Genomic DNA, 13,345 nt, shown 5'->3' on the forward strand with positions numbered 1-13,345 from the left:
GATGTTGCAAAAGAAATTTCTCATAAGATTGAGGACTTCTCTGAGAGGGAAGCTATTTTCAAATTTCAAGGCTTCTAACCTTCCCTTCAGGCTCTTCATGCTTAGATTTCTAAGCACTAGGACCCGTTGATTTCTAAATCTATCCAGATTTACCCTATGGCTAGGGGTTTTTTCATAGTAAAATTTGATGTCGCTAAAGATAAGAGGACTATTTTGTGTAGTCGTTTCAACTAGTAGGATTGTTACCCTTTGTTGGCCAAACCCTGGCATGAGGGTTTCAACCCTACATCTGAATATTTTTCTCATATGCCTCTTTGGGTCAAGCTCTCAAATTTTCCCCTTCACCTATGGCTAGATTCAGTTCTTGAAGCTGTGGGAGATGCCAATGGAGGCTTCCAAATGGTGGATTTTAAATCTTCGAATATTCTTCATGCTACTTACGCTCACATTCTCGTGGTGGTTGATATTTTGAAGGGCCTCCCTAAGAAGATCAAACTAGAGGTCCCTAATGTCTCCTAGATTCAACCTCTAGACTATGAAGGAATTCCTTTCCGTTGTAGTATCTACTCTAGAACTAGACATGTTGCAGTGCGCTGCCCTATGGAGTTAAGGAAATCAAAGAAAAGACATTCTTGGTGGGTTAGGGCTTTGGTTCAACATTACTGTCCATAAAGACTCTGCTCCTTTGGTTTCGTCAGCATTTGTGGTTGCTTCAGGTGCTTGTAGCTCTTCCCCATCTGACCAGGATTCTAGTCTGATGTTGAATGTGGATGTCGTGGTTGCCCCTCCCTTTGAGGATCGTGATCCAATGGGCAATTTTTTTGGTATGGTTTTGCATGTTTCTCTAGTTGGGTCTGATGTCGATGCTTTGGTTTGGGAGAAGGAGGCTTCTTTGGTGGAGGAAGGTTGAACAAAGGTTAAAGAAAAAAAATACAAATGATCCCAACAGTCCTCTGATGAGCTTCTTAGATCTAACTATTTTGGGACTAAAGGGTCCTAAATGGTTTTATTGAGTTGTAATTTGGTGGAAAAAGTGTATTGTGTTATCTACGAGGCCACCTTGGTCACATTATTTTGGTTGGTGACCTGTTTCACCTTTGGTTTGTTCTATCTTTTGCTTGGGCTCCATTGAAAATATTTTGATGTGTAAAGGGTTTCAGGCACCCTTCAAAACCTATTTTTCTTAATAAAAAACATACCTTCCCCTTTGTGTTTCATCATCCCCAATTAACTTTATAAAAGGGAAAGGAAAACAAAGTTCTACTTACGTAGCAATGCATAGTTCAACAGATAGTCACAAAAATTTTATGCTCGGGTCCTAGAGAAAAGATGGGGAAACTTTTGGAAGATCTCATCATAATCTTCCCATGTAGCATTTTCCTCAATATATTGGTTCCACTGAACGTTGCACTGGGTTATGTCTCGATTTCATAAGCAAAGCTTACACACCTCGAGTATTTTGAGTGGCTTTATTTCCACCACCCCTGGGTCTCATACCGACAAACGATTCCAGTCAATTACATGTCCATGATGGGTTATATATTTCTTAAGATATGATACATGGAATACATCATGCATCCTGGCAAGCATTGGAGGTAGTGTGATCATGTAGGCCACCTGGTTTATAACGTCTAACACCTCAAAGGGTCAGAAGTATCTTGAGGCTAGTTTGGCATTCTTTTCAAACTTGATGGTACTCTTTTAGTATCTGCATAACTTTCATTTCTATCATTTGCCTCTTTCAACCTGTAACGAATTGAACCACTTGCTCTTCCATCTCTAATAGCATCTCTAGTCCAATGATAATTATGTCCTCAATTCAATTCCAACTTACAAGAGTTATGCATTTACGATCATACAGGCCTTCAAAGGGTGTCATTTTGATAGGAGGTTGATAAGAATTGTTATAAGAAAATTCTACTAAAGGAAGATACATTTCCAAGTGGTGTTGTCGATCCATACAATATACTCTTAAGAGATCTTCCAAGACCTGATTTACTCTTTATGTATGACCATCAATTTCTAGGTGGTAAGCAAAACTGATATTTAGCTTGGTTCCCAAGGCTGAAAATAGAATTTTCCAAAGTCTGGATGTTACCCTAGCATCCTTGTTGGATATAATCTTGTTCAATTTTCCATGAAGTCTGAAGATTTCTCATACAAACTTGTGAGTGATTTGAAGTGCTCCATCTATTAAGTTACCTGGTATGAAGTGAGCCAGTTTGGTTAGCATGTCTACCACGAATAAGATGGTATTGTGTTTGTTTTGGGTCATAGGAAACCTTTGAATGAAGTCCATAGTAATTGTCTACCACTTCCATTTGAGAACCTCATTTGGATGTAGTAGCCCAACAAGGTAACGATGTTCTACCTTGACTCTTTGACACTGGAAACATCCAACTACATAGTCCATTGTTTCTCTTTTCATTCTCTTCCAAAAATACAAGGTTTTCATATCTGCCAACATCTTCGTCACACCAGGATGTCCAAAATAAGGAGGTGTGTGGGATTCTTCTAAGATCATCCTTCAGACTTCTGAAACCTTGGGTATATACATCCTACCTCTATATCTCAACAATTCATCCTCTTCTAGTTAGTAATCTCCATACTAGGGATCTTGAGGGTCTCTATGAAGTGCTTGGTTGACCTCATTATAGAAATTGTCTCTGGTTAGGTCTTGCAATACTTTCTCCCTAAGTTCGATAGTTATGGCTACCATAGCTGATACATGCCTTCACTGACTTAAGGCATTTTCTATTTTGTTTTTCATGCATGTAATGTAGTTGATCTCAAAATCATAATCTGCTAGAAATTCTAGGCATCTCCTTTGTCAGACGTTAAGGTTAGGTTGAGTAAATATGTATTTTAGGTTGTGGTGATCTGATCGGAGCTCAAAGGGTTTCCCTACCAAGTAATGCCTCCACATGTGGAGGCGTGAACAATGGCTGCTAAATCCAACTCATGTGGGCTGTAATTTTGTTCATAATTTTTCAGCTTTCTAGATTCATAGGCAATAGCTCGATCTTCCTGCATCAATATATCCCCTAACCCTTTCCTAAATGCATCTGTTATAACCACAAATTGGCCTTAGGGATGAAGTACTCTAAGTATCAAGGTGGTAGTTAACTTCTCCTTGAAGTATTCAAAAGTTGCCTAACACTTTTCAATCCATGTGAACTTTCCTTTTCTTTGAAGTAAGGTGATGAAATTAGCTATCCTAGAAAAAATCTCTCACAAATTTCCTATAAAATCTTACTAAACCCATGAAGCTCCTAACCTTTTCCATGTTCCTAGGGACGAGCCAATCTCTGGTTGCCTTGATCTATGTGGGGTCTATGAGTATCCCTTGAGCTGATATAATGTACCCCAAGTATTATATCCTTTTTTGATAAAATGAGTTTTTTGATAGTTTTCTGTACAGTTTATGTTCTTGCAACCTTTGCAAAACTATCTCTAAGTGCCTTTGATGTTCCTCCTCATTTTGTGACTATATGAGAATGTCATTGATAAACACCAACACAAATTTATCCAAACAATCTTGAAAAATATTATTCATAAGATTTATGAAAGATATCAGAGCATTGGTTAATCTGAATGGTAGTATAGTAAATTTGTAATGTTTGTATCTAGTTCTAAAAGTAGTCTTGTGAATATCTTTGTCTTTAATGCGAAGTTGATGATATCCAAACCTTAGGTCGATCTTAGAAAATATTGTTGCACCTATCATTTTATCAAATAAGTCATCAATTCAAGGAAGCAGATACCTATTATTAATGGTAACCTTGTTAAGCGTCTTATAGTCTATACACAATCTCATAGTCCCATCCTTCTTCCTGACAAATAGCATCAGACCTCCCCAAGGTGAGACACTAGGGTGGATAAGTTTCTCATCTAATAATTCTTGTAGTTGTACTTGTAGCTCCAACTTGGTACTTGTCATTCGGTAAGGTGCTATGGATATAGGTTTTGCCCCAAGTACCAAGTCTATGGTGAAATCAAATACTCTTGACGGATGTACTCCTGGGAGTACTTCTAGAAACACATCCTGAAACTTCTTGAGATATGGGTACTTCTCCTCAAAGGATTCCCTCAATTTTTCTCTAGTTTCTCCATCTTTGAAGATGTAATCATCACCAGAAGCAATATCTATAGGTTCTCTCAAGTCTTCAATTTTTATCGTGAAAATTTCACACCCCTTCCTTCTACATCTTTTAAGTTCCATGGCCAACGTCTAGCGTATTTTTACTTTATGTATAACTCCCTTGATGGTTATAGGTTTTCCTTGATCATCTAAACATTCTATTGTCTTGTCAAGAAAATTGGAAATAGCCTTATGTTTACTAAGCCAATTTATACCCAAGATAATATCATAGGATGCAAGAGGTGCTAAATACAGATTTAGCTCTATCAAAAAAATTGGAAAGTCAATCTGGGCCTCAAAAAGACACTGCTCTACCTGAGCCCTCGACTGGTTTGTATACTCAACAATCCATAAATTTTCCACAAAACTAATTCTTCTAGGGAATCTACTTAGTAGCTTTGGGGATACAAAACATTATGTTGTTTCTGTATCAATTAATATAGGAATAGGGTTTCTGTAGATCTTACTCGAAGTTTCTATTAGCCCCAGTTGTTATTTTGTTTGTCGATTGTCCAATGCTGCACGAATCCTCTGTTGGTAGATAGTCTGTTGTGGTGGTAATGGGGGTCAAGGTGGCTAATTTGTACTTGACTTATTAGGGCACTTGTTTGTGTAATGATCCCCACCACAAGTGTAACATCCTGATGGCGGTCCCTTCTTCTCATTTCCTTTACTGCCTCCACTTGAATTACCCTTGAATTCCTTACCTCCATTTCCCCTTGGCTTTGGTTTATTGGGCTTGAAGTTTTTAAAATGATTTTTATGGGATCCTGAATTTGACCCTATGATGTTCCAATTGTTTTTTCTTTTGTTATTGTAGATAGTCATTCCTCTTCATTTTGTATTCCTATCGAACTGCTTTCTCAAGGGCTTCCTACATAGTTTAGGGAGCAAGGACATCCATTGCTCCCCCAATCTTATTGTTCAACCCCATAATGAACTTCCTAACCTTCAAGTTCTTGTCTTGTTGATACAAGGGTACATACTTCAGCAACTAAGTGAACTTCTCCCAATACTTGTGTACAGTCATATCCCCTTGTCTAAGGTTCTAAAAATCTAACAGTTTTTTATCATACAAAGTCTAGGGTAACCATCAGTTTTTAAAAATGGATAGAAACGTATCCCAAGTAACCTCAGTTGTTTTAATGTTGAGTTCTATATTGGTGTTTTGCCACCAAGTAAAAGCTTCACCTGAAAGGTGGTATATTCCCCATATTGCCTTTGATATTTAGAAAAACTCCTAATTACAAATTATTGTTCCATCTCAATTAACCAGGATTCTACATCCTCCCCAAATTTAGAGCCAAAGAATCTGGGTGGCTTGATCTTTTTAATATCGGAGGACGAGTCACTAACTATTTCAAATTTCTTATGTTTCTCAGTTTGCGTGGGTGAGACTTGAGCGCTCTTTTCATTGTGGCCAGAATTTTCATATTCAATTCTAGGTGGAGGCAAGGATTGCATCTCCTCTTGACCTCGCCCTATCTAGGCTACTAGGTTGTTCATTTTCTTTTCCATGGTTTCTAGCTTCATTTGTGTGACTCGCAAAACCTAAAGCAACAAGTCTGAGGGAATATGTGGGTTAGCTTCGTTTGTCACTTCATTATCTATTGTATTCTCGTTGCTATGTTCTTGAAAGACAAATAGTATTCTTCAATCAATTTCATGTTCATACTTTTAAATGTGTATGTGTTTGTTCAAAAGAAAGTACACGAAAATAAGATATTACTAATTGCTCATTTTATTGAATTCACCAATTTCCTAGTGACATTTCCAACAAATTTTATTTATAAAAATCTCCTCTTCTGAGTATACTACAATGGAATACTAATTTGAATGTTCTGATATTCTATTCCTGGGTCTTTTGTTCAGTTTCATTTATGTGCTTATCTTGAACTATCTAAGTTTTATTAAAGATCATGAGAGGATCAGTCTGTCTGGTATTCCATGTCTTGATAAGTTTGTCCCTTAGTATTGCCCTCCTAATAGGAGTCCATCTAACCCTTTCCTTCTTCATTCTTTGTATGGCTTGAGCTAGGGTTTCATCATCCTAAGGTATGGAATAATAGGAATAATCATGCTTCGACATATTCTTTATCAAGTAAAAGAATATGGGATGTTGGGTTTTCCTATGGGGAATCTTCTGGATATACATCCTGCAACATTTAAACCTGAATTTTCTGTTTTCCTAACTTGATAAGTGATGAGCCCAAGGTTCAGAGTTGAACCCAACACTCTGATACCATATGTAACATACCATTTTTACTAAGCTGAAATAAAGTACATATTCTAGGATTTTAACTAAATATCATAACGGAATGACATGAAGCAATTGAGAAACAATACATCATAACTATAAATCCAAATTTAAACAATGACTATATCCATTTCATATGAAAGACAACTAAATTAACTTCCTTAGCTGACTTATACAATTTTTGTTTAAAAGATACAAATCAATTCAACCACATCTATGACTATACATTTCAAGTAATATAAAGGTACATAGATGTAAAAGATTTAGGATACATAATGAGTTAATTGAATTAACTAACGATGTGTTGTTCAAGCCTCAACATCTAGCAAAGAGGAGAAGCATTGACATAGGCTTAACCTCCCAACCACGGATCTTAACATATCCTGACACAATCTCTTACAAGAAAGGCCCTCCCTACCCCGGGATAGAGTAGAGCACTATAGTCTTGTCATCCTGAGTATATCAGTGTTATTGTGTCGACTAAGCCACAGACAAGGATGAGGGATTCCTCTGTCAGCAAGCACTCTCGACCTCTAATGATCATTTTGGCAAGCAGACCTCTATACTACCTTGACCAAGGATTTAGGTGGGTATTAAACAACCAAATCACCAGCACTTGACAACTAATTATATCTTGGACAATCATGAGTTGACTAGGACCTATGCAATCTCTATCCTTAATTGATCATATATTTAAGACACTGAATAATAGTTTTTTTTTTTTCGTAGGATTCCTCTCCTCTTCACCCATTTGTACTTGGCTCTACCGGCCTTGGGTGCATCCTAGGAGACTAATGATAATCATGAGATTCTTTCAAATCATAAATGTCTGTGAAACCATTTTGAAAACATTTACAAATGGTACATATCAAGCAACAAAGAAAAACAAAGGATAACTCCAGGTAGATTTTACACAACATAAAGAATTATATGATTGCATCGGTTGGATATTCCTTTCCCTCGAATAATAGCAGTTTATCCTTATGGTGGCATGCACTCGATGCTTATGAAAAGAATCTAGACATAATATGAAAAAGGAATAAGGAGCAAGTTAAAGCTTCTCAAATGCTAATTGTGCTCAATGCTAACACTACATTTGAATAAGGGAATCAAAAGGCATTACATATGATGCAAATAATTTGAGAAAAATACATGACCTAGATACAAAGAGAAACAAGACCAAGTTTTGGTGCAATAACAACCACTATGCAAGATATAGCTTCACCCAAGTAGCTCAATTTTGCATTATTGTTTCAGTGATTTGGTTTTGATGTCAGACAAGAACAAAGAAGAATTTGGTTTAAGAGATTCGTATGCAATGGAGAGAGAGAGAGAGAGAGAGAGAGAGAGAGAGGATGCTCTCTCAATTGCAAGGGATGGAAATATAGTGTCTCGTTGCAGTTGCAAGAAGGAGCTCAATTTGCAATTACAAGAATACTTTGAATTCAAATTTACAAAATATATATAATGGCGCTTACGGGTGGCAACGCTCATGTTGGAACATAAGGAAGTATATATTTTTCTCCATAATCTTTAAACAATATTGTGTGTGTGTGTGTGTGTGTGCGTGCGCGCGCGCGCGCGCGTGCGTGTGTGTGTGTGTGTGTGTGTGAGAGAGAGAGAGAGAGAGAGAGTGTGTGTGTGTGTGTGTGTGTGTCTATATAATGTCATCATGCCTTAAATTTTTAGCCTGCAGTGGTACATACATATTCATATATCCATATGCATATGTAATTTTGAGAGTACATATAATTTAATTTTATCATTATATTCTCTCTAGACACACAACTTATATATACATGTAAGTGCAATTCATAGACATTATTAGAGTATCATGGCGGGTGTGTGTGTGTGTGTGTGTGTGTGTGTGTGTGTGTGTGTGTGAAGTCTATAATGTTGAGGACATCCACAGTCTTAAAAATGAAAAAGAGGTAATAGTTCTTTCATGATATTATTATTGCCTAGTTGTTATAGCCCATACCTACTAGTATGAAGATGGACTAAATTGGTGCCCCATTCCTTAAATCTCATTTAGCAATGCTTTCCCCCCTTTGTCTACTCCTACAACCAAAAATGCATTTTCCAAATAATATTGTGTTCCTCCATTTAAATTGAAATGTCAACAAAACAAAATAACTAATAACTATCACAACAACTATCCTCCATTTATATGACCCCAACCTTGGAAACCCCCATTATAGGACCCCAACCTTGCATCCCTCAACAAAGCTCTTCCTAATGGCTTCCATTTCACTTAGAGTTTTTGGATATAAAAGCGTCATTAAGAAGAGCCTTCTTTGTGATGGTGAGAGTCTTTCAATGCAAAATGTTGTTGGACGTGGATCTAGCCAGACTTCAGTATGTTTTTTAATGAATTCTACCTCATCTAAAGGACTTAACAATTTAAGTTGTGAAATGAAAAGCATTATAATTGTGAAATATAATTTGATAAGTTTTCTTGAATATTGGCCTTCCTTTACAGACTCCTTGCCTCGATCATAATGAAAATCTTGGATCCCTTTAAAATGACTTTCACTCTTAGTTCCTAACATTACTTTGATTGTTGCTTGATAAATTTTGGCCTCAATTGTTTTATAGCTTTGCTAATATTTGATCTAATATTTGTTCTAAGCAAACGATTTGATGATTGCCCTCTGAAAAAGTCTAATAGATGTTGATCTCACTTACTTCATAGAAACCTAATATTTAATATCGAGTTTAAAAAAGCAGGACGGGAATTTGATTAATGCTTTCTTAAGAAATCTGATAAATGTTAATCTTGCTCAACTAATATTTGATCTCCGACGACTATTTTGTGCTTGTCCTCCTATAAAGTTAACTGAACATTTACCTATAAAATTAATAATATAAATACAAAAGGAAAATATTTATTTTCTATAATTCATGAATTAAACTCTATTTTATTTCTTCTCTACAACCATATGTTATTGAATATCATTAAACTTTAAAAGGAATAGTATTCGTCTGATTTGCCCATTTCTTTTGCAAAAGATTTTTACTGTGCTTTTAATAATCTTACAATGTGGCAAATTAATATAATGAAGAATCTTAGGCTGATTAAAATAAGATTATAATTTCGTACAGTAATTTCATATGTATGCTTTTAATTGATAAAAAAAATTATCATTTAGAAACTAACTTAACTTGTTATAACTGATTGATAATATGAACGTAGTGAACTTCTCCCTACCAAAGAAAACACGTTATTGATATGACTAATCACAATGCCAACATCATAGTTGGAAAATTCACGAAAGCCAAAAACTCGTCAAGGTTTGAAAAATAAATTCGAGGAAAACTCAACCAATTTTCAGCAAACACTCGGCAACTTAAAAAATTGCTTAAATTTAATTAGAAATGCAATTTTTTGCAAAATTCAATGAGTGAATACATCCAATGGGTTAATAAATGAGAACACAAAACAAACAAGCTTAGTCTAGATATATTCAAACACAAATCTTGGAGAAGACTCATTGGTCGGAAGCAAAATAGTAAATAATTTATGTAAAAGTAAAAGTAAATACAACATTCCATTTACATCTTCCTCTTTTCAGTTCTAATAAAAACCAAGGGAGAGGTAGAACTAGAAGACCTAATCTTAGAAGTTTGCACTGGCCATGATTGCCTACTTGCTTGGTATGTCTAACTTAGTTTGTGGCTTGTCCTCAATCCTAGATATAGCTCTGCCTCTAGCTTCTCCTAGCACTAACAATGACTACTCATTCAACTCAATGTCATCCAGTGTCAAACCAAATCCATGCCTTCATAGCCAGCCTCTTCAAATCATTGATGTCATCCTTTTCAAAAACTTTGCTCCAAACCCACTACAAATATGCTTCAAACCTGCCTCAGGTCCGCTTTAGATCAATCAAAATCAGTTTGCGAGTGTTTGGAAGACTTTTCCCCACTCAACGAAATACAAGTAAAGAAATGAGAAATAAATTAATTTGGGCCATTTTTTTGTTTTTAACAGCTATTATAAAAGTACAACTGAGTTTTTAACAAAAACTCAACAAGTACTCGACAAGTTTCTGTCAAAAATTCTGCAAGATTTTGGTGCAAGTAAAAGTCATAAAAACTCACCAAGCCAGAAAACTCAGCCATTTTTGCCAACTCGGACAGTACTCTTCCAATGGTCCATCTATGGCCAACATCATATGGAGTTTTCCTTAAATTATGTTCTTCCATGTCATATGCCAGACTTTATATGAAAGAGGATACATATTTATGTGCTACATTGACTCTATACATCTCTCCACAGAATAACATACTCTAAGCAAACTTGCAAAGGTGAATTACTCTCCTACATGTGACACCTTACATAATTCATTTAAGTCAGTTGCAATCGATTCAAAAAGTGACCCCTAAATGAGAATATATACCTGGAAATAGAATTGACGAGATGTGAAGCTACCAGTCATCAAAATTAATCACAAGACTTTATTATGGTAGCAGAAAAAAAGGGTACATATATTTAGCCTGCCAATACATTGAATTGTTAAACTCTGGAAACCATTTTCCAGTTGCTAACACAAGTTACTTTAGAGAGAGAACACAGAAGCAGGTTATCATTCAGAACTCAGTAACTCTATATCTCTATGATATAAACATGATAATAGACAGAAACAATACATCTAGAAAGAATAATAGGCTAGAATACAACTGCAAAGATCTCAGAACACTACCATAGATTGCTTATAGACCAATGCTATTCAGCCAAATGGAATGAGATCATAGCTAATATATTAATCATATTTTCTTACAGGAAATCTCTCCTTCAAAGATGCCAAAATGAACTCTGACATGATCCACCATGCATATGCTTTTGCAGAAGCAAGACCTACATGCCGGAAACTACAACTCTGATCACTAGACATGACATTTTTTAACCTAACATAGGCGTAGACAAATCACTGGGGCATAATCTTCAAATCAACAGGATATGGCATCATACACTAACTTGACACAGAATTTACTATTTTTGTTTTCATTACAATCATATAAGTTAATTTTTATTGTACAAATGTGTTTTAAGTGGCTGAGAACCTTTAGGGCAGTTGGTTTCAGGCTGAATAGCTGACACGTGACCACCCTCGGACATATAAAAATAATTGTAATTGATTCGACCTACCAAGTCTGCCAAATGAGGAAATTTTCCAACATTCAGCTTAAATGAGAGTACCTACACAGCAGAAACAAAGAAAAATAAGCTACAACAATTTAAAGAACAGAATTTCTAACATAGTTGAAGATTACAATACAAACAACTTAGTAGAAAACGTAATTTCTAAAAATAGTAATACAAACATCCACAATATGAATTACTGATGAACTTTTGATATAAATTAGTATGCCCCTATTTAACCAAAACCCATTGCACTGTTGGATTTTAAAGATAGCACTACTGGATTGTAAAGATAATGACAGATATGTACAGCAAGCAAAAGCATTACCCTCAAGAGAAATAAGATACACTCATCAAACTGCTGGCCAACACGATCAACTTCCATTTGGCACCTTGCCTTTATACCAGCAGCAGCACCTCCATTATACAAAGTATTCTGTATGGAATAAAAATCCAGAGCCAATGAAAGAATAGTCCTCACTCGACTTGCAATGAGAGCCCACTGCATAGTGTCAGTAGAAAATTGGAGTCAAATAAAGCTTCTTACCCAAGCTTTGTGAAATACAATGTTATGGTGACACTAAAGATGTAGATATATCAAAGTATCATTTTAAGCACCAATCTCTATAGTCCAGAATGGATCACTAATATATGATGTATGCCTGCATGGTGACAAGGTTCAAAAATAATTAGGTCGGTTTACACTGAAAGGTTCACTGAAGTTAGGAATTCCAAATAGGCAATGATATTAAAAAAACTGTTTCAATTGTCGATGTCCATGGTATGACACTCAGTTTTGAAACCCCACCGTCCAGAATGTAAAGCTGGGTCTAAAATCATAATTGAAATATATTCATAAAGAAATCAAATCTAAGTAATGATTCATGACAATTTGAATTATCCATCAAGGTCTTCAACGTGCAGAGTCAAAACAGAGTTCCATGACATAAATGAGTGTTGGTATCGTAAAGCAATGTGCTAACCTGAAATTGGCAGAGTCATTCCAATAGATTCATGTCATGAGAGGCCAAAGCTTGACAAAAAAAAAATTAAAATTAACGTTTGGTCGCCATGTTTGTATGGCATACCACATCTCAAGACATTCAACATCAGCTTAAGATGACAAGAATGTGATGCATTTTGGCCGAATAATCTCAATCCTACACTTGCTAAGCCAGAAAGAAGTAGCCAAATGTACTCAAAGAAGCATGGCAATACCATAAATATTTATTAGAGTTTTAGCTGATTCTACAATACCAAGATAAATTCAACAAAATAGTGGCAAGATGATTGCAGTGAGATGTGTTGGGTGGATATTTTGCAACTGGCAGTTTTACAAAAATTCAGTTGTAAAATAGGTAGACTAGCTACAGCGTATGAGACAAAGTCACTCCTACCTTAAAGGGAAGGCTCCCACTTCTCACCGTTCCTTGGATCAACTCAAGGTAAGCAGGAAGTTGAGAGATTCTGAAGGGGTGTTACCAATATTCTTTCCTTCTAATTTTTAGGAAAGAATCCACTTGCCCACGAAGTGAGTAGTGAGAAAGATGAAATCTCTAACTCCACTTCTAACTAATAGCTAGAAACAGTGATACCAATACAACACTAACTCAAAGGCTAATTGAAAGCATACCGGTTTGGTTCTAAATCTGTTTGTCTAATTTAAAAGAAAAATCACTACCATTGGACTACAAAGACTCCCTAAAGTAGATGATCTCTATTCTATAATGTAATTTTTTGTTTTAAATATATTCTATAAGAAAAACCTCTACCATTGGGGTGCAAAGACTTCCAAAAGTAG

At 35.8% G+C, this 13,345-nt stretch overlaps 1 protein-coding gene across 2 annotated transcripts in view; it reads right to left on the reverse strand.

Moving 5' to 3' along the window:
- Positions 1 to 11,130: 11,130 nt before the first annotated feature.
- The window catches only part of LOC149552082 (uncharacterized), a 107,906-nt gene continuing 105,691 nt past the window's right edge, over positions 11,131 to 13,345 (reverse strand). For both annotated transcript variants that reach the window (XM_089787554.1, XM_089787553.1), the window contains exons 17-18: positions 11,873 to 12,046; positions 11,131 to 11,601 (exon numbers count right to left, since the gene is read on the reverse strand). In XM_089787554.1, coding sequence (XP_089643680.1) covers positions 11,425 to 11,601; positions 11,873 to 12,046 — 351 coding nt within the window. In that variant the 3' untranslated portion in view covers positions 11,131 to 11,424. The remainder of the gene's footprint in view (positions 11,602 to 11,872; positions 12,047 to 13,345) is intronic.

This window comes from Cupressus sempervirens, chromosome 6, assembly GCF_028749045.1.
Source record: "Cupressus sempervirens isolate cs-2001-9-10 chromosome 6, ASM2874904v1, whole genome shotgun sequence".
NCBI lineage: Eukaryota > Viridiplantae > Streptophyta > Pinopsida > Cupressales > Cupressaceae > Cupressus > Cupressus sempervirens.